This window comes from Rutilus rutilus, assembly GCF_951802725.1.
Source record: "Rutilus rutilus genome assembly, chromosome: 10".
Lineage (NCBI taxonomy): Eukaryota > Metazoa > Chordata > Actinopteri > Cypriniformes > Leuciscidae > Rutilus > Rutilus rutilus.
In genome coordinates this window covers 12423195-12446414 of record NC_140215.1, presented here as the reverse complement: position 1 = coordinate 12446414, position 23220 = coordinate 12423195, and the positions used below count along the sequence as shown (strand labels likewise).

General features: G+C 37.5%; 1 protein-coding gene across 5 annotated transcripts; it reads right to left on the bottom strand.

Moving 5' to 3' along the window:
* Positions 1-202: 202 nt before the first annotated feature.
* Positions 203-22933, bottom strand: ppp2r3b (protein phosphatase 2, regulatory subunit B'', beta). Of its 5 annotated transcripts, none has more exons than XM_084420942.1 (14): positions 22806-22933; positions 21647-22062; positions 7428-7616; positions 5521-5624; positions 4824-4926; positions 3909-3983; positions 3611-3697; positions 3061-3217; positions 2614-2662; positions 2398-2487; positions 2080-2255; positions 1804-1922; positions 1603-1709; positions 203-1011 (listed from the first exon to the last, which is right to left on the bottom strand). In XM_084420942.1, exons 2-14 carry the CDS (start codon positions 21992-21994, stop codon positions 870-872), a joined length of 1746 nt encoding a protein of 581 aa, XP_084277068.1. In that variant the 5' UTR covers positions 21995-22062; positions 22806-22933; the 3' UTR covers positions 203-869. The 5 variants fall into 5 exon arrangements, with proteins under 5 accessions (XP_084277068.1, XP_084277069.1, XP_084277072.1 ...); XM_084420943.1 differs by having other exon boundaries at positions 7428-7613; XM_084420944.1 differs by lacking the exon at positions 203-1011 and adding an exon at positions 1230-1376.
* Positions 22934-23220: the final 287 nt, after the last annotated feature.

Sequence of the window (23220 nt, the reverse complement as noted above, 5' to 3'; positions counted from 1 at the left end):
ACATCAAAATGCACTGTCACGCTGAAAATTGATAAGGAGAACTGAATGAAGAGTTTTGAAAAAGTGACCAATGTATCGAGGTCCTAGAGTCTAAAATGTGGCTATACTTTATACTGAAACTTTCTAATGTACACATTTCGTGTTGCTTTTTTAAAGTTTGATTAAACGGCAATAACATCCTGTAGAGAATGCATGAAAAACGTCTGTCTCAATACTTTATTGAACTTTTTAAGACCGAAAAAGTTTACAATAAAAGCCTATTTTTAGGAGGCACTTCTACAGAAATGAAAAACATAATTTGTTGAAAACATTTAAGTGGACTAAGCCTAAAGGTTTTGAACAAACGAGGCAAAAACAACAAATATTTACAAATACATATAAATACATTATAATTTAAAGACACCTCTCACATAGACATGTCAGAGTCTGATCACCACATTATTTCATCCATTCAAGCCATCCATGAAATGAAGCTGAAATCACTTTGGTGCATCTCTGGAATGTCTTATAAACCAATTCTAAGAGTAAAAACTTAAATATTTATAAACTTAGTGCACATTCAATATTTCAAGTGTCCCGGTTTGGTTCCAGTGTAGTTGCTTGAAACCTACAGTGCAGCTACATTTTATAGACCTGGTTGTGCATAGATGTCTCACTGACAGATAGATAGACTGGGCCAGCACAATCCGTCTTGCTAAACAGAGCCTCGCCAAACCGCTGGTTTACTGTCTGGCATCCAGCGGCTGAAGGAGTGTACCTGTACGCTCTTGAGCCTTGGTTAGCTGAACAAGGCAGCATCGGTATTTGAGAGCAGGATCAGTCCACATCCTGTTCTACACACTACCAGATAGTCGCCTTTACTTGTCTTGTCATTCAAAATCGTCCTCGTATTCATATTCATCCAGGTCCAGGTTACTGTGAGGGTTGGGAATCTCAAAGAGATGTCTCTTCTCGTTCCGAAGGTCAAAAGCACATGTGATGTGATCAGCTGGGTCCAGAGCATTGTCACAGCTAAAAAAACAAAAACAAAACAAAACACAAAATCATGTTACAAAATATCAATGCAGTGATTCATCTCAGAGCTGGCCAGTTTGGTTCAATACTTATGGAGAAAATGGAAAAAATAATTTTACAACCAACTAAATGGCAAATGGATAAGGAACTGACATGAAAAGACACCTGACAATACTGAAAAGAGTTGGTTGGAAATTTTAGCACGTAAAACATACTTTAGTCCGATATCTGATGAGCAAAACGTGGAGGAACCCACGACGGAACAGAAGTGGGGGAGAACATGGAAGGAACCTCAACCTGCACCTACAGTGTCTTACCTGTCTCAACTCTACTCATCCTGCCATTAGAAGTCTGTGCTGATCCTAAAATCGTCACACAAAACCTCATCAGCCCTCCGATCACTGACTCCGTGCAGTGACATTGCAGCAAATGACACAAGTGGATTGATGTTATTAAACTGCTGCATGAGGTGAAGGACTAGACATGCAGCTTAGAGGTTGTTTCCAGCAGAAGTTTAGTGCTGTGCGTTCGTCTATGATGCTACGCACTGATAAAAATGAGGTCTGTGGTTATAAGAAACATTCTTACCCATCGTTATACTGCTCGTTCGCAGTTTCCTCAGCCACCAAGTTATCATACTCCTCTGCAGCATATCTCTCCCAGTCAGAAATCTCCTGTCCCATTGTCTCAGCATCCTATAAAATTACATACAAAGAACACCAATATTATTACAGCATCTAAATGACCATAACAGCAATAAAACGATATAAATAATCTGTTGTTCATTACCCTTGCAGCCATTAAGGGATCCCTCTGTTCATGGTCTAGGTACTTCTCAATGTTGAAGAACGTGTCAAAGAAAATATGGGAAAGCTTACATCTCTTCAAGTCCCTGAGAGTGATCTTTCCTAACAAAAATAAGAGCACATGGTTAAAGACGCTGCAAGTGATTTCACTGTTTTGCTTACTTTTGCTAGGAGGATGTGATCTAATTCAGTGACTGCTTCAGAATGATGGCAGACGAGCATGCAAAGGGTAAAATAAATTAAAAAATATATATAATACCTGGGATTTCTGGCTTGACCATATCTAACATTTGGCACAGGCAGTCCTCAAAAGGCAGTGGTTCAATGGCCAAAGCCTCAAGCTTCTGACACTGTTCCTGGTAGAAGTACTGAAGCTCATACATGGACAGAACTCCATCCCCATCCAGATCCATACAGCGAAACCAGTACTCTATGCTACACAAGCAACAAATAAGAAAGAATTGACTAATTAATGATCAAGGCAGTTGTTAGTTGCAGCCCTACCATTTTGATAAAAACTCACTAACCATTTACAAAATCTACAAGCAATAATAATAAGTAAATTATTTTCAATTACCTGGTCTCAGTCTTTTTGTCCTCCTCAGATATGAGGAACCATACGAAGTCAGCATAGTTTAGCTTGGCCTCTTTATGAACCTTTCTGTCCCTGAGCATCAGAGAATAATTAACCACAGCACTCATACTATACTATAACAATATGATACATTACACGGACGCTTTCAAAAAATTGGAGGGAACAAAAAAAGAAAGTCTGTAAAATGAAAGATGGTACCTGGATATAGCTCCAGAGAATAGTCTCTCAATCATTCGGTGGGAAATGGCTGTCAAAGAGCAGAAAAATCACATCACAGTCTTATCCTTTATGCTTAAATAGAGTAATAATTCGCTGTCAAAGGTTGTAAATATTGTAAATTGCAACAGCAAGACACAGTGATTTAATATCCTTATTTAATCATTTTAAAGACACAGCGATGCCTGAAAGGAGATAAAATTATTAGAGTGCCAGACATGCCGTCATGGTAGAGGAAACTGATGTTCAAATTTCAGCGCACTTCATTCAATTTACTAAGCTCATACTGCAGCAAACAGAAACACATGCAGTCGAGTGCTGCTGGAAGGGATGGATATTTAAAGTCACCTCCAGCAATAAGCAGCCAATCGTTAAACAGCATGTCAGAAAAGTGAAACGGTCTGCAAACCGCAGCCGGTGGACGGGTACCTTGATCGTTGTGTCGCGTCAGGTCTCTCTGGTCTATGTACAAGTCGTGATCTGTGTCCAGCTCCCAGAACTTACAGTAGATGACATAAAAATGTTCATAGGAGAAGAACTCTGTCAACTGGTTAATCTCTTCCTCCTCTTCCAGTAATGCAACATTCTGTTGGGAAACATTTTTACCATTACACAACGGAAAAGCTTGGTCACATAAATTATAGGTAGGTTTTAGAAAAATCAAATCAGCACTATAAATTCCATTCACATATTGCATTCAAAATTAAAACTAGGGGCTTCCACCAGATAGCCTTAAAAAGCAGCGTGTTTAAAATCTACAATAACAATAATATATAAATCAGCCATTAACCTAAAATAATATTAATGTGGGCTAGGTTTATAAAAAATAGCAGTCTATTTTAAAACGCTATATATTGAGCAAACGCTATCTTTTTGCGTATTTTCTGTTTATTTTAGTTACAAATATATCTATCAGTTAGTATGACAATTAACTGTCAAATGTTCATCACAGTCCTAGATAGACTCGCAACATATTTACCTGTAAAAAAGTACTTCGCCTGAGTTCTGGACATGTTATTTTTCCAGTCCATGAGCGGTTTACATTATAAAATATCCTTTGGACTACCTGTTGGCAGAAGAAGCACTTTGTTGAACATCATGCTCATTGAGTCATCTGTCAACAGTCCAGACTTATGGTGCACCAAAACAATAACTGTGTTAATAGTCAGTTCATAGTCATGCACAGTTAATAGTGCAAATCTATTTTTCATATACAAAAAGAAAAACACTACTACCAGCTGATTGGTTACTAGAAAAATACTGGAAGAATTGCTTACAGTTGTAATGTAGCGTGAGTGAAAGTCTGAAGCCTCCTTTAGAAATGCCAGACCTGTATGTGAATCCACCACATCCTTAAAAAAAAAAAGAAAAGAAAAAAAAAAGAAGCATAAAAATGATTCATACACCAATATAACATCAAAGTCAGCATATAATAACTGACACTGCTTACAGAAAAAAAAGCCCAATGTTAAATCCATTTGTGCGTGAAGAGGCTCTGGATTAGATTAGAGAAAAGGCGAATCATTCTGTCCACTTGCAGAGGATAATGTTTTGGTACAAGACGTGTGGAAATGTTAAAGGTATTAAACCTCTAAGAACAAAGGGCTGATTTTAAGGCCTCAGTTTCAGTCTCTGCATATATATGGCCCACTGACTTTTCCTATCAAGTGCATTCATCAGCAGAGAAGCAAAGATTTTTCTCATGCATGTTTCATAATCAAATATTGGTATACATGCGTAAAAGGTGATAAATTGCGACAACTTATTTTGGGGGAGGTGCGAGACTCTTTGACCCTTCCCCATGTGAAATTAAACAATAGAAAAACACATAAATCACTTCTGTAAAGGAGCAGACGGGAACTGGCCAATCTACTCCATAGCAATACTTTTTTCATTCATCAAAACGGTCAAAGCAATTGCTAAAGCTACACAATACAAATTAAAGCGCAGACGCCAGAATAGATCTCTTCCACTGTGCACGGCCAATCCCGCCAGTGAATATAAATGATATGTCCATCACTGAACTCGAAGAATGCACTTCTGCGCACAATTATTTTAGAACATTTAGCGCCACATTTGGAATTTTGCAAGTACATAAAAACAAGGAATGAGAGCAAATAACATGAAGCCGAAATATCGATGCTCAGCGTGTTTTGACTTGTGTTCTCAGTGGTAGGTCCAGCACTCTGTACCTGCAGGAATGGAATAAAGTCCTCTTGTTCCAAATAATTGCAGCCAGGCTTGGCCAGAAGGTGAAGAAATTTGGATGCGTCATCATGACAGGTCTGAAGCACTCTGTGAAGAGGAAACAGATGGTTTCAGGCTCCATCTCACCCTTTCAAAGAGCAATATGGTCTCCAAAACCCTTCACTTTAAATATGTGGCTTCGGATTAATGGAATCTACAAATGAGGCTCTGGAAATCACGCTCAGCCAGTTCTGATGTACAATGGAGGAACAATCATAAAACAAGTTTTTTTTTTTTTTACCTTTACAGACTCAGGGACACAATGATCTCATTAAAAACATAAAAATATTTACATAAATGTGCAACATTAATGATATAGTTATTTTAAATTATATATTTTAAGGAAAATCCAAGGAATTTCATATATCCGTTCATTGAACCCCTGCCGGATTTTCATAGATCCTCAGTTGAAACCTTGAATGAGTGTATACAAGACAGTCCCCTCCCCTTCTCCAAAAGCAAAACAAAACCACAAACCTCTGCAGGGACACCTAAAATAAACTGCAGTACCATTCCAAAATTGTACACAGAGAGCTCACATCACTTCAGCTCTTGATAAAAGGACATTCACGCACTTGTGTAGCCACTGACCACTATAGACATTAATGTGAAAGGGCACTGTGAAGAGAACTATTGTCTTACTTTCGCCACATTGCCACAAACTTGTGAACGGACACATATCCCCTCCTGTCTCCTCCGGCAGCATGGAACAATGGAGCTTTCCAATAGAGTGGGCACTCACAGGCCTGCAAAGAGACAATAGGGTCACACAGAAATAGACCTCAGGGTGACAAAATAGGTCAAGATGTCATGCACTTCAAAACAAACGTTACATTTCTATTAGGGCTGAACGATATTCTGTTTTAACATCGACATCGCGATGTGCGAATGAGCGATAGTCACATCGCCGGAACATGCGATGTGAAGGGTAACGTTAGTAGTACCCATAAGAGAACGGTAGCACACAGTAAACACGAGTTTGTTGTATGGCTTTTTGCTGGGGTGACATACGCGTTCTGCGTGCCTGCACAGTGATTGGTTCGCTGTGCCGCAGCTCACCGCGCTCACAGCCAACATTCAAAAATGCGCGACGAAGAGGATCCGCCGCAAAAAAAGTCAAAATCAGCTATTTGGGACTAGCCTATTTCGTCTACAAAAAGGAGGATGTTGACCAAAAAGAGGTAGACTACTTTGCTGGAGTGTTATAAAGTTGTGGATGGTTGTCTTTTTTAAACATTCGTTTATTTTTCGTGTTCGCATTTATGAGGAAAAAACAATGTTAACGTGACATTACGGACGCGACCGTTATGAAAGCGGCACTAAAAGACTGCTTTAAAACTTTCACAGAGACCTCAAACAGAAAGCACAAAGCCTTTCTTTAAAACGAATTTCGTTTTGTATTAATTGTATCTTAATTTTAATCAGTATTTCATTATCCAATTTCCTGGATTTAATAATGATTAATAATAATTAAATATAGCAGCCAGCGCCTGAACCGGAGATTAAGCTATCATCCATGAACCGAAACTCAGCGTAAAAGGTAGCCTACTCGCCTCACACACCAAAAAAAAAAGAAAAGAAAAAAAGAAATATATTTATTATCTACAGAAATCTCTACTTTTAAACAGAACCATTAAAAAAAAATATATAGCTATATTTAATCTGTATGAAAAGTGCATTTCTCCCGATCACTGCTGCGAAAATCGCGAGTCAGTATATTGTCAACTTCATCTTTACAGAAAACACTTGTTTATTAATAAACAATTAAAATGTCTCATTGTAAAATATTACATATTATTAATCATTACTTTTGCTGGGTCTAGGTGGCGTTTACATGAACGCGTCACTGAATCAGCACAGAAAACATAATTTTTCAGGTCCTAGAACCCGAAGAACGTTAGGTCCTGTGTAGAACGTTCACCGAATTCTGAGAGAAATATGTTTCTGGAATAAAATATTAAGTGGCCTTTTTGTTACTTGTAATGAAGCTTGCTTATTAGTGAAATTATTAATAACATGGAATGGTAATTATTGACTTTAGCCTGGATTGGTGGCTCGCAATATCGCGATATATATCGTTGGGGGAAAAATATCGCAATGTAATTTTTTTTCCAATATCGTGCAGCCCTAATTTCTATCTAATTAATTAAGTGCCAAACAAACTGTCAAGTTGAGGTCGGAAAGTTACAGAAGAGTAACTTCTGCAACACTAGAATCATTCTCTTTTAAACAAGCAATTCAGCACAATCAGAGGTTTCTGCTAAGTGCTTGAACACTATGACTACATCTTTCACATATGCTGTAGGAACTATAAATTGGGCTAATTAGCAAAGATTATGTTTATAAATCAATCTGTTTAAATTTCGGAACCCTGTCGTTTCCCTAGACGGCTTCTCCTCAGGATAAATAATTCGACATAACACTGGTGATATTTCTCCACTGTCTACAGGAAAATTAAAACCTTCCAATTTGTAAACAGTTATAAGTTAGTTACACAAATTAACAATTTGCTGAGCAGGTAAAGGTGGCACATTACAATCCACACTTACCTTGGCGACTAGCCCCATCTCTTTAATAGTGACTCTTTCATCAGGAAATTGAGAAAATATTTGTTCTATCTTGGAAATGAGATTGTCTATGTTGACGTTGGCCTGGGGCTGCCCTCGAGGGAAGTAGAACTTTGGAATGCTTTCACTTAAAGCTGGTGTAACGGGCTCCTCTTTCTTAGCCTGCGCCTGCTGAAACAGACAGAAATAATAACCATTAGCCAATAGCCACAAGACTCATCGTGGGAGAGATGTATGGTTGCTCTGAAAATTGCACCTCAATCAGCATTTCACAGTGATGGGTTTAATTTAGTCGCATTACTTGCCAGTATGCGTAAAACACAATTCAAAAGAATTTTGACAGACGCACACCTCGCAAATGACTGAGGCGGCTTGCAATATTTTTTGGGATACCTGTTCCACATGATGCAGTTACCCAAGACAAGAAGGATAAGAACGTGTCGTGGATAATTATTTGAAACATTAGACGTGATTAATGGCTTCAATTGATCTTATTTAACACACTAATATATCAAATATACTAATATTTTTTTCAAATAGATGAAAAAACAAAAACAAAAAACACTTTCCACCTGTTTACAGAAAAAAGGCATAGGACATAATTGCTTTTGTAGTAATTAAGAACAACTATGACTTTTGACTGGGTCTGGATGAACTTGAAATAAGAAAACTTTCTGCAGAGTGATACCCCGTGCTAACCTGTTATCCATTGTCAATTATTTGCTTTTAAAAACAGTTTTAAAGTAAACAGTTAGGGTAAACATAACTGTTTGAAACATTAACTTGGTAGGACAGCATCAGAAATAAACTATTGGATTGGTTTTACATTTTGTAATGAAGCATTACACTGACTAAAAAAATAATAAATCTGTTGATAAACCAAGAGGAGGAACAATCAGAAATAAATGTTGGTATTTGCTTGATAAAGCCATGCCTGGCTGAAACATTCAAGTAGTTTAAAAAACCTTGAAATTTTTGGAACAGGCTGAATGACTGTACATTTGGGTGGTAGATTGAAAGCTCCAAGTAGAGTTACTTTTTAAAAAAAAATTGTGGGGGACTTTGGACAAAGACATCATACTGTTATTGTGTACATACACTTTTCTCAATGACAAAACGTCCTTTATGCCCAAATGTTTTGTGAACACTTGTGGTTAAATTAAATTCCTCATATTACTGATTTTCCGAAGGCTCAGCTTCCCACAGTAACTTAAAACCTCAACTATTTGAGTGTCAAGCTGCAGCTGTGAAGATCTTGACCCCCTAGAACTTCCACAGAGGGGAAAAAAACTCCATCAAAGCCCACTCTCTGGAATAAGCAACATTACACAGAATAAACGATTTAGCATTTCTGTATTAGACAAACACATGTAAATGTAGACTTCAGACAATTTGACCCTTTCTGTTACAGCAGTTTTATACTGAGGGATGCAAATATTTTGCACATCAAGGCAATGATTTCGGTGACAATATTTGGTTCTTGTGAGATGTAAGCTGATGATCGTAACCTTCATGCATTTATTCAGGCAGAAAAATTAAGGATCACAATATTTTTAATATGCTACTCCTTCCAAATCCATGGTCAACCTCTCAGTCCACAAAGCTCTGGTGCCTTCATATTAAATTAAATTAATTTCACTAACTTGGCATGACATTAAATGTAATAATTAAATTATTAAATAAGCAGGACCTGGAATGTGCTGCATACACAAATGCATTTCATGCTATAGAAAGCAACAGTGAACGCCCACCAATTTAGTGGCCTTGGTTCCCAACATATTTTAAACAATTATTTTCTTCACTCAGATTTCAAAAACTTATACCGGATAATGGCGGATATATGACGGTAATTCAGGGTTCCTACACATTAAAAAAAAAAAAAAAAAAAAAAAAAAAAGCCTATACTTTTCCAGAATCAAACTTCCAAACCTAGATTTTTCACACCACATTTAACATAAATGGTTCATACAACATTATTTTCAGCATTATATTTGGCATATAATACTGTAATCTGTATTACTTTTTTCATTGGTTTTCATGAAGTGTTAACGCCCTTACATGATGAGAAGAACCTAAAATGCTTTATAACCTGCATATATTCACCTCTGACACATCAGTTGTATTCTGTAAATGTGGTTTGATGTGGCACAACAAATTATATATATATTTTTTTTAGAAAATCTTAATTTTATATTTCAGAAAACTGAATGGGGTTATAGTCTTGAAACAAAAATATTTTACTCTGTTGTCTTATTTCATACTTATCCAGACCTGGAAATTACTCAAATTAAATTCCATCCATACTTTTCCAAACTGCGTAGGTAGGAGTCCTAATAATAAAAAATAAAAAAAGACAAATTTTACAAGACCGTGTAATTGAATTATTTTCAATTATGGTAGCCTACTCATTCCAATAATTATTGTGAATGATGCAATTGAAACAAAAAATACATTGTATAATTGAAAACACTGTATAGTCATCAAGCATACAATTGTTTTATTCCAATAAATATAAATGTTACATTTTATATATACATTTTTTACAATTATAAATTTGATCCCAAAGAATACAGCTTTTTGTGGTTTAATAAATCATAACTCCATAACGCAACTTCAATTGTTATCAACCGGGCAGCTTACTTCGTGCACTATTTGGAGCAATAAAAACAGCACATGGACACAGCCGTGTTTCTTCTCAGTAAACAACACCTTCAGGAACTGTTTACATGTCTAAAAAAATTTGATGACTTAATAATCTTAGGTGTCATGTAGTAATCCTGACTGTTTACTTCTTGCTTTAGTCTCTTGCCATCTCATTCTAGAGACATCCACACCGTATGTTCAGCAGTAAACCACTGTTACTAATCAGTAAAAGCAGTGACAACTTATATGCAACAAACTAAGCTTTTGCTTTTAAAAACACTAACTTATAGTACCCTACATGGAAGTTTGGAAGCTTAACGCATTTAGAAAGTCGCTCTCTGATGTGGCATGCAGGGGATTCTGCTCAGTGTAATCCACTGTGAGAGATGAATGCATTTTATCTAGCCTTCTCCAGTCAGTGACAGCCATGTCTATAAAAGGGAATGACCATCATCAACTCCAGCACAGGGCAGACAGAGCCTCTTGCTCATTCTTAAACATTTGGATGCTCTAAAAACATTGATAATCCTCTGGTCCAAGTTATTTTATATATGTAAAACATTTTGTTTTGCAAAATGACAATGCTATAATTACACACCTAAGGAACGCAAACATCAGATCACATCGTCACTGAGACTGACAGCCAGCAATAAGCAAACAAAAGCTTTGATGGTTTCACACAGAACATATAAGACAACCTGCCTGTCCTTGCTGGAAGGCTTTGAGCCTCTTCTTAAACCGAGAGGGCAGCACAAAGTCGCAGCCGCGAGCCAGCAGTGCCAACTCCTTCCTCAGGTCAGGGTCCTGTCGTAAAGAGATCTCCTTCATTCTCATGCTGCTGTCAGCTAATGGAGCCAGTGTGGCAGACAGTAGGCACTCTGGGGTCAGGATAATCTTGCTCAGTGACTATCCCGCCACAGGACACTCCTCTGCCTGTCTTTATCAAAGCACCAGCTGCTCTCCTCAGCCGTGCAGTAGCCTGAATCACAGCCCTGCCTGTTGCTCCACACATCCAATAGTGGCTGGTAGAGGTCACAGTCCTATCCTGAAAAGTCAGATAGGACGAGTGTTTGTGTGAGAGCAGTGGAGTTGAGGGGGGGGGTGTGGAGATGGATCTGCCCTTTTCAGTGAGCATTCCACAGCTCTCATAGAGGTTATGTAAAGACACAAACCTGTTCACTTGGAACCCTGTGATTGCAGGATATCCAGCAGCTACCAAGAACAATACTGATAACTGCAATTGGATGCAACATTATGATAGATCAGCATACTTCACATCTATAAAAGCAAACCAAAGATGTACAACTTGGGATGCGAATTCTTTAGACAACATACTGACCATTATTAATCCGCTATTAAAAAGATAGTTTATCCAAAAATAAAAATAAGAACTCATTTTGTTTGAAAAAGGTGTTACTTCTTTTTTTTGTGTACAGCAGAAAGTCTGGAACCACAATTTTTGGATGAACCATCCCTTTAACTGTTAAGCCTTAAATCAAACGCATAATTCAAAAGACATGACATTAGCTAAACATGTTTTTTTTTTAAAGGGCAACATGTCCTTCGTCCTCAGACTGCATACTGTTGTGTGATCTCAGACAGCTTCCTTGAAACATGGCTGAAATGCGGGGCTGCCGACCAGATTCTTATTTTGCACGTCTTGTGGATGTTAGTGGTACTGCATTGTAATTTAGCAGGGTTTTTATAAATGGAATTTTTTTATTTAAATTCCAGGTCACGCAAACAAAACTTTGCCCCAGCAAGCTAATTTAATTCAATACATTGCATGTTTGGTGCTTTTATACGATAAGAGCTGAATGCACTTAGCAACTAATGCCGAGTTCAGACTGCACGATTTTAGCCCCGATTTTGGCTCGCAGACAGGTTTTGAGAAATCGCCGATAAATGCCCGAAATCACAGGCAAATCGGTGCTCGTTCACGCGAGTGACAATCACGCAGTATGAATGAGCAAAGACACGATCTGAGAGAATCGCCAACGCCCGTGAGATATTTGGCATGCTAAATATCTGGACCTGTCGGCGATTCAAAATCCTGCTGTGTGAAAAGTGTTCTGACTGAAAACTACATCGGCGATGACCGACAGCCAATGAGAGAACAAGATACAGAGCAGCGGGGAGTTCGGGGAGGAGTTATAGGCCACAATATCAGTATTTTAATAGATATATTTACAATTATATCAAACAGAAACAAAGCACAAACATTTGCTTGACCAGCAGCAACAGCAGCACATTGCAAAATTATTTATTTAACCCCCAACTCTCTTTGCAGAACACACAGTCCTTGCTCCCCTTGTCTTCCCAGCCATTTCCTCATGCATAATATGTTTGTTTTTTTCTCCTTTCCGCTGCAAATCAGTGCACAGACAATTTGGATCGCAAGCTTCTTGCAGGCTATCATTTTTAATAACAATTTCAGTCTCGCGCGAGAACTGCGGTCTTACGCACGCGGGATTTTCCGCTATTTCCTTATCACTTCTCGCGTGTTTGGTTGCGAAACGTAGTTTGCAGACCAGACAGAAGTTGTCGGCGATTCTTCCTCCTGAAAGTCATGCAGTGTGAACACACCAGCAACTGAATGTTACCCCAGATAGTCACGCAGTGTGAAAAGAACAGTGACCCGACTACTTTGAAAATCGTGCAGTCTGAACTCGGCTTAAAACGTGCAACATCAACCAATCATCTGTGTGGGGTGGCTAAAACAGTGTAGGATTTTAGAGGAAAAGCACAGATTAAAGACAACTATGGACCCATTCTGAATCTAAATACTATATAGAGCAGGGGTCGACAACCTTTTTGTCATGAAGTGCCATTTTTAATGTTGTAAAGTGCTCGTTAATGTTTTAATGAGTTTATCACTGTGCCATAACCCCACCCCAATATGTATAAATAAATACACACATATTTTAAATATGTCATATCCGAGTACCGCGGGAGCCGTTAAAAAAACGCTCGCGCAAGTTTAGTTTTTACCATTTTAGGAGGAGTAAAATTTACATTTGTGGCTTCAACAACCAGATGCACTTTGTCCAGTTTCATCTGGAATGCGAAAAAACGTCCTCTCTTTCGGACTTTTCGTGATTGGATAGCTATCCGATCAGAAAAAAAAAAAACACACATGAGGTGCAGGTAAACATGAACGGTGTTACCATGATGCATCACGTTCATTTTGATGTGTGTGGAATGTTTAATAAGGACTATATACGGTACATCTGAGAAATGTATAGCATGTACAGCTAATGGTATGTCAGAGCTGCGCGCTTTGACTAGCGTGGTTTAATTCTCACACTCACTTTAATAGTATGTATAACTCCTACCGGAATGATTATAAATTCCCTAAATTCAACATGAGAGATTTTCTTCACACACAGTACGAGTTGCAGTCAGACACAGTTTCCCGCCCCTTTTGATTGACAGGATATAATCGGCCCTGATAATCGACTGTTTTTAAACAGTTAAAATAATAATATTTCATTCTCTCGCTTAGAGGTGATTAGGAACAACATTTAGCTTTACAAATATAGCATTCCTGTGTGAAATAAATAATAAAAGAAACAAAACTTTATCAACAGAAAGTAATCAAATGTAAAAACACTGCATAGTCTTCACAGTATAAATTAAATATAGATTAATCCTAGTAAATCCACTAAATAGCAATTAGTGATGTTCTCTTTGTCTTTTCTTGTTTGATTAACATTAATGACAGACGATAGGAATATTAGGCTGCTGTCACTTTAATATCGATTGCATGGTTCAAATACACATGCGATTATTTCCCAACTGTTTATGTTCACTTAAGACATAACGGACAATGTTTAATTCTCACCAAACTGGGGATTTTGACGTATCGATGTGTTTTTAACCAGTTAGGGGCAAAACCGAAGCTAAAAGTTTCCTTTGCTTGTCCGTGTTCCACAGAAAGCCGCTTGAAGAACAGTAACACTTTTGCGACTTAATGCAGTTTTAATAACTCTTTTTTTTAAATGTATTATTATCGATCAGTTTAGCAAAAATAGACTAAATCTAGCTGATTAGGACATTACGTTTGGGCCTTTTTTTTTTTAGGGAGGAAAGAATGTGCCCGCTGTGAAGAAAATAAATCACTACACTAGGTTATTGCTATCATTGCTGTAGGGTTGCTGTCGTTGCAATGTCTCAAGACCGGCTCTTCTGACTTCATATTTAACAAATAGTTGAATAAATAAGTCTGGTTACCATCTGCATACCCAAGGTCAATTTGATCCTGTATAGCAGAACTGCAGAACTCAAAGCCTAAACTGAACTTAACTTTAAAAAAATGACACAAGTATTACTGCCTATGTTTTGTTTATTTTGCTTTCCAAGGCTACAGCTTCCAGCCATTCTGTGGCTTATTATAGATGACAAGTCTTAGTTAGTAGCACAGTGTGGAAGTACTGAATTCAAAGAATGATGGCTGAAGCAGTTGAGGACTATTAAAAGACCCAACATGCTCTGTTTGGGCAACCCAAGAAACAAATGTATCTTTAGTCCTTTAACAAACTTCCGGATTCCGTCCCCAGACTGACTGCAATTACATCAATTCCTTCTAACTGTGTTGATCCAAAGAAACTAAGTCTTTGCGGCTAGGCGTTGTGCATCTGAAAATCCTTTTCTTATGCACATATAGTACTGGAACTAATTGGATTAATAAAAGGAGACTTTAGTGACAACTGATCTGCCATAAAAGTGAGTGAACATGCACTGAAGGCTTGGAGCCAGAGAATCTAACAAACAAAGTGGTGCAAAAATAAAGCCCTGCCTGGCTTAAATAAGTATTTTTAGATGTCAGATCAGAGTCCGCATTCTTCCACTCATTCCAGCATAAACAGTTCCTGTTGTCGTCCAATGGCAGGATACTGCACACATTTGATAAGCCTAATTTTCTCACTGCTTTTATTGTACTTTGCTCATCAGTCTATTAAAGAAATGTGGAAAAACAACAAAGGGGAAAGGGCCAAAGTAAACTCACTGGTGAACTTGTCAATATTTTTGCTTGTCATTTGAGTCTATTGGAAAGTTTTCTCCTAACAGCACTTTCCCCACCATTTGGCTCTGTGTTTGTGCTATACGTAAAACAACTCTCCACTGTCAGAGTAAGCTGGTACAAACAGAACGAGAAAAAGATCTGCCTGAACAAGAGGTGGCAGCTGTCCGTGCAGATAGTGCCAATTTCCAAACAAAGCTCTGTGTCCAGTCAGTAGAGCCAAGTGGTTGAAGAGAGGATGACCAGCAAGGCAAAAGTGGGGAGCGCTAACAAACATGCTACGATTCAAATGCTGGAGGGGAGGAAAATATAAACACTATGTGATAACTGTTCAGATAAGTTATAAACTGCTAAGAAAACAGTCAAACTAAACTTCCAAATAAAAGTCACAAGACTAGGGAAGCACCGATATGAAAATGTTGTACGAAACCAATAACTGATAATTCTTTATATTCAAAAGCCGATAACCGATACGTTGGCCGATAAATCTGAATCCAATTTTTTTATATAATCTTTGAGAGCCTGATTACAAAAACAAGTCTCATCATTAAAAGCCACATCCCAAGCACACAATTATAATGTTCTTATTATAATTTTAAGTAGCCTATATGACGGACTTAAATGTTGCACTTAACTGCATTTTCCTTTTTTGTGTGATTTAGGGCTGCAACAATCGATTAATCTAACGATTATTAGAACGATTAATCGACTAATCATCGATTATTTCGCCGACTAATCAGTAAGTTTGGAACGATTATTCAGCTTTTTCAATTAGTTAAAACACTGAGTTAAACATATTCTAACTATAATATATATAAAAAAAAAAAAAATCACTTCAGCTTTAGAAATGGTTGTTTTAATGAACTTTGAGCCAACTAAACAGGTCATCCTCTTTAAGTTTTCAGATTTCTGTCCAACTCAAATCACACACAAATGCTCTCTAAGCATTGGTTAAATGTTCTGTTCTCTTTCAATAGAATTTTTTTTTTTTTTTATTAATCAGCTGCATTACAGACAAACTTAAACTGCAAACAATTATTATAAGAATAAAATAAAAATTGACATGACAATTGAGCTGACAGACATTCTCATTCACCTTTTAATTTACAGTATGAAAAAGTAACTGACATCTCCTTTTGTAAGTCTTCATGAATATGGAACAAAATACAGGAAAGTGATAAGACTGTAATACCTAATAGTGTTACAATAATAAAAACAGCCCTGACTCCTAAGCTCAATCAAGCTTTATTCTATGCAAACATAAATCATCACATTACTGTAATTATAGTATTATTGTTCATATTATTGCTATTATTAGTAGTATTGCATTCTCTAATAAAGAGATTTACTGCTAGTTATTTAGCTCCAGCTGGAGAACATTCACCTCTCACCGGCTCCTCTTGTTTCCTCTTTAAGCGCTTTAACATGCATGTTGTGCTCCAGTGAAAAGCAAGCTCCGCCTTGCATGTATTGCACACGACAGCATTCTTGGTTTGAAGTTTTGTGAAACTTTCAGACACCTTGCTAGTTCGGATTCGTTTGCACTCATAATTCGCCCTGTGTTTCCTTCTACCGCAATAGTATTTGTAACGGCTGCATTACACTCTAGCGCTACAGCGCCGTAGCGGTCAAATCGCGATATTGCAGGCCCTTATATTAGGTCACGTGAGATCAAACGACTACTCGAAAACAAGATATTTTGTCGACAATTTTTTATTGTCAACGTTGTCGACAATGTCGACTAATCGTTTCAGCCCTAGTGTGATTCTAATCATATTTCAAGCAATTCAAAACCATCATGGTGAACAGTATGCATCTGAAATGTCTCAGCTGAAGGAAATAAACCATTATATTATATAACTTTAATATATCGGAATCAAATTTTCTTATCGGGCCGATAATGGTAACATTAAAAATTAACACATATCGGCCGATACCGATGTGGCAGCCGATTTATCATGCATTCCTACACAAGACAAAATATGCTAATTAGCCCCGCCTCCACCCACGCCAGCTCATTAATTCACTCGGCCAACTTACTGAGGTAAATGCTGCACAATGGGATCGCTCTTTACAACGTAGGACACATAACAGTAATTAATATGATTGGCCTTTTGCTTGCCTACATTATCAAACAGCTATAACTTGTTGCTAATGTTACACAAACCACGTTCCCGTTCCCCATCTCAGAGTCAGGCAGCTGCCTTCTAACAATCATCAGAAATGCTTTGAACAACTCAAAACGTCAGTGGAGAAAGGCATATGTGACCCTGGATCACAAAACCAGTCAAAAGTAGCATGGGTACATTTGTGGCAATAGCCAAAAATCATTAGGATATTAAGTAAAGATCATGTGCCATGAAGATATTTTGTAAATTTCCTACCATAAATATATAAAACATTTATTTTTGTGAGTGAGTGCAACACAATCGCGAACATAAATGGACGACTTTAAAGGCGATTTTCTCAATGTTTTAATTTTTTTGCACCCTCAGATTTCAGATTTTCAAATAGTTGTATGTTGGCCAAATATTGTCCTATCCAAACAAACCATACATCAATGGCAAGCTTATTTATTCTGCTTTCATGTGATGTATAAATCTCAAAAAAAAAAAAAAAAAAAAAAGATTACCCATGTGACTGGTTTTGTGGTCCAGGGTCACATATAGTTCATTATAACATCGTAATATACATCATACACCCGCTATATTGCTAAATCTACCCGATTTTTCATATCAATAGAAAAATATACCAGGATAACCTGGCTTCTCTCGCCACTCTCCTGGTAGCTCGCTGTTAATGATATGCTATGCCCATCTGCACATTGACCTGATTGGTTACAAGGTAGTTCGTGACGTCAGAAACTAGGGATGGGCATTTTTCAAAAATATTGCATTCGAATATTCGGGGTCATAAAATTCGAATATTCGAATATTCTTTTATTTAAATGACGTTTAACGAAAAATACGTTATTTTTTAAGGTAATTTTTTTTAACGTTTTGTCACCATTTCTGAAGAAGCTTATGATTAGGCAATATACACAACAAGCTTACAACATGTGTTAAAGTTTTCTTTTAATTGAAAACATTAAACAGTAGGCCTATGTGTAAACAAAAAAATATAAGAACAAAAGGATATAAGCTCAAGCAGCGCGAACGGAAAAAAACGCCTAATAAAGCAGAGTAGCAGATTGCGCCAGTTATCGTACAGAACGTACACATACACTGGAGTCAGCATATGATCATCGTGTTTATATTGTTTCACGTTTATGTTGAGAAAAACAATAATATCCACATGGAGGGGCGCCGCGAGCAATTTATGCTCGAGTGAGAAAACGCGCTGCGCTGACAGACGTTTCAGAGAAACAAAGATAACGGTGTTCTAGTTCTAAGTTTCTAACAGCACTTTGCGTTTTATGTTCTTAAACCTCTCTCTCAAAGAAAACTTAAAGGAAGAATATACCTCAATATAATTTTACTATTAGATAAGTTATCATCTCGGATCACTCGCACTACAGCTGCGCTTACCTGCAGTCGTGATGCAATGATAGACAGCTGTCTTTCCTCAGTCGACTGCTGTTTGGATTTCATGTGATTTCTCATTGTGGTGATGATATTATAACTCCAGATTAATAAATTAATTTGATCAAAAGTAATTCCATTTTGTAAAATCATTTAGTAACCTCATTTTCGACTAGTAATTCCAAACTTCGCGAGGCAGACGACGGCATTATGATCAAATACAAACAACTTGTTAAACATGCGCCACAGTGCCACCCAGTGCATTTAATTATAACTGCGAGTTAGTGCTTGGGATTTATCAGGGATTCACTGCATTCACGACCCGCAAAGTATTTACGGCTTCATAAATTCGATAAAATTCGAATAGTATTTTATTTTTCGAATAATAATTACAGATCGAATATTCGAAAATTCGAATATTCGTGCACATCCCTATCAGAAACACCAGCGATTTCAAAACCACATTTTTGAGAGTGGCTGCATCTGAAAACGTAGGCAGCTGACCCTATCAGGCAATGACTTTGTAGGCAGCATTTGCACATGAAGGTTCCTCACAAAATAGATTTTGGACAGAGTTCTAAGGCAGCGTAACGGTTTAATGATCTACAGCAAAATAGACCGAGCTTTGGTGAAAACTAAGTGAATATTTAATGACTATAATAGTGTTTTCTCACTAGAAATGACATCATAAGTGGAAAACATTGATAAAAAGCCGCAACTTTCAGACGGCAACTTCATTTTTCTAGCTCAACTGTCACAGAATAGAAAGCACAGGATTGTGGGATATCAAAGGCAGCAAGAGATACATCAATGCTGCCTTCAAAAATCGATCAGATGAAGGTATCTCAGGAGACAGGAAGTGAAACTAACATTGCATTCGGACATGTCTTGATGCCTTCCGACCTTGGATTGCGTCCTCCGAAGGAAGCATTTATCAGTTTTCGGACGCAGCCAATGTCTTTGGTTCACCGCAGTGTTAAGGAGAAAATGAAGAGTTCAGATGTAAAAGCCTCTAAGTGCCATCTGAAATTTTCTTCTAAAATTATAATTTTTATCAAGCTCGTATATTTAAGTTCAGTAATTTCACTTAAATGACAATTAATAGGTAATTTTCATTGGCTTTTAAGTGAAATTACTGAACTTAAATATACGAGCTTGATAAAAATGATAATTTTAGAAGAAAATTTCAGATGGCACTTAGGGGCTTTTGCATCTGAACTCTTCAAATACTCAGCAATGGTGCTGACTTATGAATTTGCACATGGTTTGTCTTAAAGCACATTAAAAACACCACATAGACATATAAACAACATTAAAAGCTTGATTTTCACCACAGGGGGACTTTAAATACTAAACTGTCTTTTTACGGGCCGTTTACACGACTTTTTATGCATTTTAGGCAAGATTTCTACCTTTGACTTTAACATAAATAAACATATCAGTTAATTATCTTACATTTTTTAGGCAACATGTCTTAAATGACCTCTCACCTTGCAAACAGGAGTCAGGCATGGCAGACACCAAATTATTCTGACCATTAACAGCATCTGACGCAGTTTACGCATACTGTATTACACTATGGACAAATACGTAAACTGCCAATGAAGTGTAAGCCAAATTCCCAGTAGTTAATTCCTGCACAGAGGAACCAAGGCTATCTTTACTGGTGTCCTATGTCAACGCTGGAACAGTTGCTCCGATGAGCATCAGAATGACGTTAATTGAATTTTTAACTAATACTATAGAGAATGTGTTTGTATTCTGGAATTCCTTTAGCCTTTCAAAATAGAACATACAGGATCAAAAAATACATTGTGACAAGTTGTGGTCACATGTTGATTGTACCATGCCAGAAACCATAAAATAGCCAACAGTTGTTCCTTCAGCATGAAGGATTACCAAAGCAAGTGAGAATAACTAGACATAGAAATCAAAGCTTCCACACACATCTGCTTAGCATTTCACAATAAAGAATCACACAGGTCAAATAACATCCCTTACTCAATACTCATGATTTACATTCACTGGCAAAATATGCCTTTCCTCAAAATGCAATATGTCTGACCCTTGAAGAAAGTTTGCAGTTTCTACTTTCACATTTTTTTTTATTATCTTCCCTCAAACTTTAAACAAATTTGGTATGTGACTAAAATAAGACTTTTATTTCTAATACAAACCAGACAAAATGCAGTTTTCCCTGAAATGTGGACACAGCACAACAAGAGTCTTCTTGCATTCCACAGCAGAAGCTCATTTTAACGCAATCGTTTTAATTTCCACAGGTGCATCGATACTACTTATTATATGAATAAGTTGTCTTGATATCAGTTTTCTCTTTTTGGGCCAATAAGTGAGGTGTGAATTTAACGACACATTGATCTGATACTGACAACAGGAAGTATCGAGGCATTGCTTTAGTAAAAGATATCCCTGCATAATCCAATTTATGAGCTCTGAAACCCAGCAGCAAAGTCCACCAGAGTCACTGGACAGCACATGATGACAGTCATTACCATTCCAGGGATTGACAGCATTGAGATTCGCCCACCTCTGGCCAGGGTTGAACACATGAACAGGATTTCTTCACACACAAAGACATGCAGAGTTCACAGAGCTCATCTGACCTGAGCAGGAGCCCTACATACACTAACCAAGAGCTGCAAAAGCCATTCAGCATCCTCTTGTGGCTAAACTGGGAAAAAGTTGTTTAACCCTCTCTAAGACAGCACCATCATAAATGATAATAGATAATCACCTTCAAATCAGAGGTTTCTATGTTAAACTATGTAAAAATGTGTTTGGCAAATGCGTTTTACCACATGAAATGCTAACTATTAGTTACTGTTAGTATTTGTGATATGAGGGATTGATGGATTTGAGACTGTCCCACATATGAAAATTGGTAGAATACAAATGTCTTTAGACTGACTGGCCCTGGATATAACAGGTCTGCAAGGTGATAGATCAAGGGTCATGCTGCATTGTGAAGAGACTGCTGAACACAGGTGCTTTACCTTCTTAGTGCTGACAGAGCGTCGCAGGGCCCTCACATTCACTCCAGCTCTGTTATTGCTGCCACTCGCAGATGGCAGCGAGGCGGAAGGAGGGCTGCATGGAGCACCAAGGGCCGCAGTCATTCTGTCCGTCCCATTAATCTTTGACGCAATGTTGTTGTTTTCTGTTAATACCAAAGTGCTTGTGCTCTTAAAATCGATAAGGCTTAGATCTATTTCTTCTCCGTTCTTGATTTTGTTGAGGTAGTCTTTTAGCATCGCCTGTGTACTTGGCTCACTCAACCAAAAGAGGAAGAGCTCGTCGACCTTCATCTTCAGGACAGGCTGAAGCGTTTGTGGTGATGCCATTTCTGGTTCTCTTCATACAGCCAAGATCCTCTCTCTCGCTCTCAAAAAAAATTGAAAGATTAAATGACCTAATGGATAAAGCAGAAAAGACTGTAAAACACCTTTGCCAAACTTAGATGTTTGAAACATGCACTAAGCAATTCACAAATGACTGATTTATTATATACACACACACACACACGTTTATACGTGCGTGTATCTTTATGTTAAGATATTTATGTAAAAGCACAAACAAATGCTTGCTTATCTTCACTCACTAAGTTACCAAGATGCTTGCATCAAGTTGCCCTTTACGAAAAGTACTATAGTAAAAAAGGTAGTGTCAAATTATTGTTAGTAACGTTACTCAAACACTGTGGTAACTTGATATTCGCTTCCAATGTCAAAAATACTAGAAATTCAACTCGATAGCGAATGGGTTTTACAGATTTCGTATTTTACTACATTATGGTTTTACATAATAAATGCGGTTGCCATGATATTGCGGAGTAACCTACACTATGGTTACTAAACATACTACCGCGGAGGACAAAACTAGAGAACACGCCAAAATTATCATTTTGTTTTCCTCACAATTCCACACATAAGCCAGAAGAAAGTGTTTAAACAGACCCATAGCTGATATATGACAGAAATGAGCTAGTTTATAGCTGTTGCTAGCTGGCTCCACGAAGCACATACTTCCAAAGCTAACGGACAACGGGTAAATAATTACATAAACACCGCCAGTATTCCACAACATAGATAAAGAAACGTATATTTAATCGGTAAACAGTACAGATTTAAAGGTAACTAGTTTGCATCACTCTACCTCCTGTTATTAAGATGACTTTTGGTTGTTTTCGTTCATTCAAATAAGGGTACACTTTGAATCAAACTCTCGTTTCCTCAGGTAACCGGGAAAAGTTTATATCGCGAGAGTTGCGTCCATTCGCGAACGAGTCGTTCGTTTGAAGTGGTTCTTTTAAAGAATCAATCGAACCGATTCGCAAGAAGAAAGCGTTCGAATCGTGTGAGTCGCCGTTTGAAAGTAGGATAAAAGAGAGCCTTTCTTAGGAAAAATAAGTCAGACATTGAAGTGAATTGCTGTTTTTGTCACTCTTCTGAGGATGATTTCATTCACTTGTTTTGGCAATGTACCCACACAGAGAAACTTTGGTCAGATTTGATAATGTTTATCCAATCTTATTTTGTAAGTGACTTTTCTTTTTGTTTTAAATATATTT

Excerpts from the sequence above, each read along its gene's own strand:
- ppp2r3b (XM_084420942.1), bottom strand. The coding sequence starts at position 21,994 with ATGGCATCACCACAAACGCTTCAGCCTGTCCTGAAGATGAAGGTCGAC. Across the intron at positions 4,927-5,520 it reads TTTGTGGCAATGTGGCGAAA|AGTGCTTCAGACCTGTCATG; the intron begins GTAAGACAATAG and ends TCCTCTTCACAG. Across the intron at positions 1,012-1,602 it reads AACGAGCAGTATAACGATGG|CTGTGACAATGCTCTGGACC; the intron begins GTAAGAATGTTT and ends TTGTTTTTTTAG.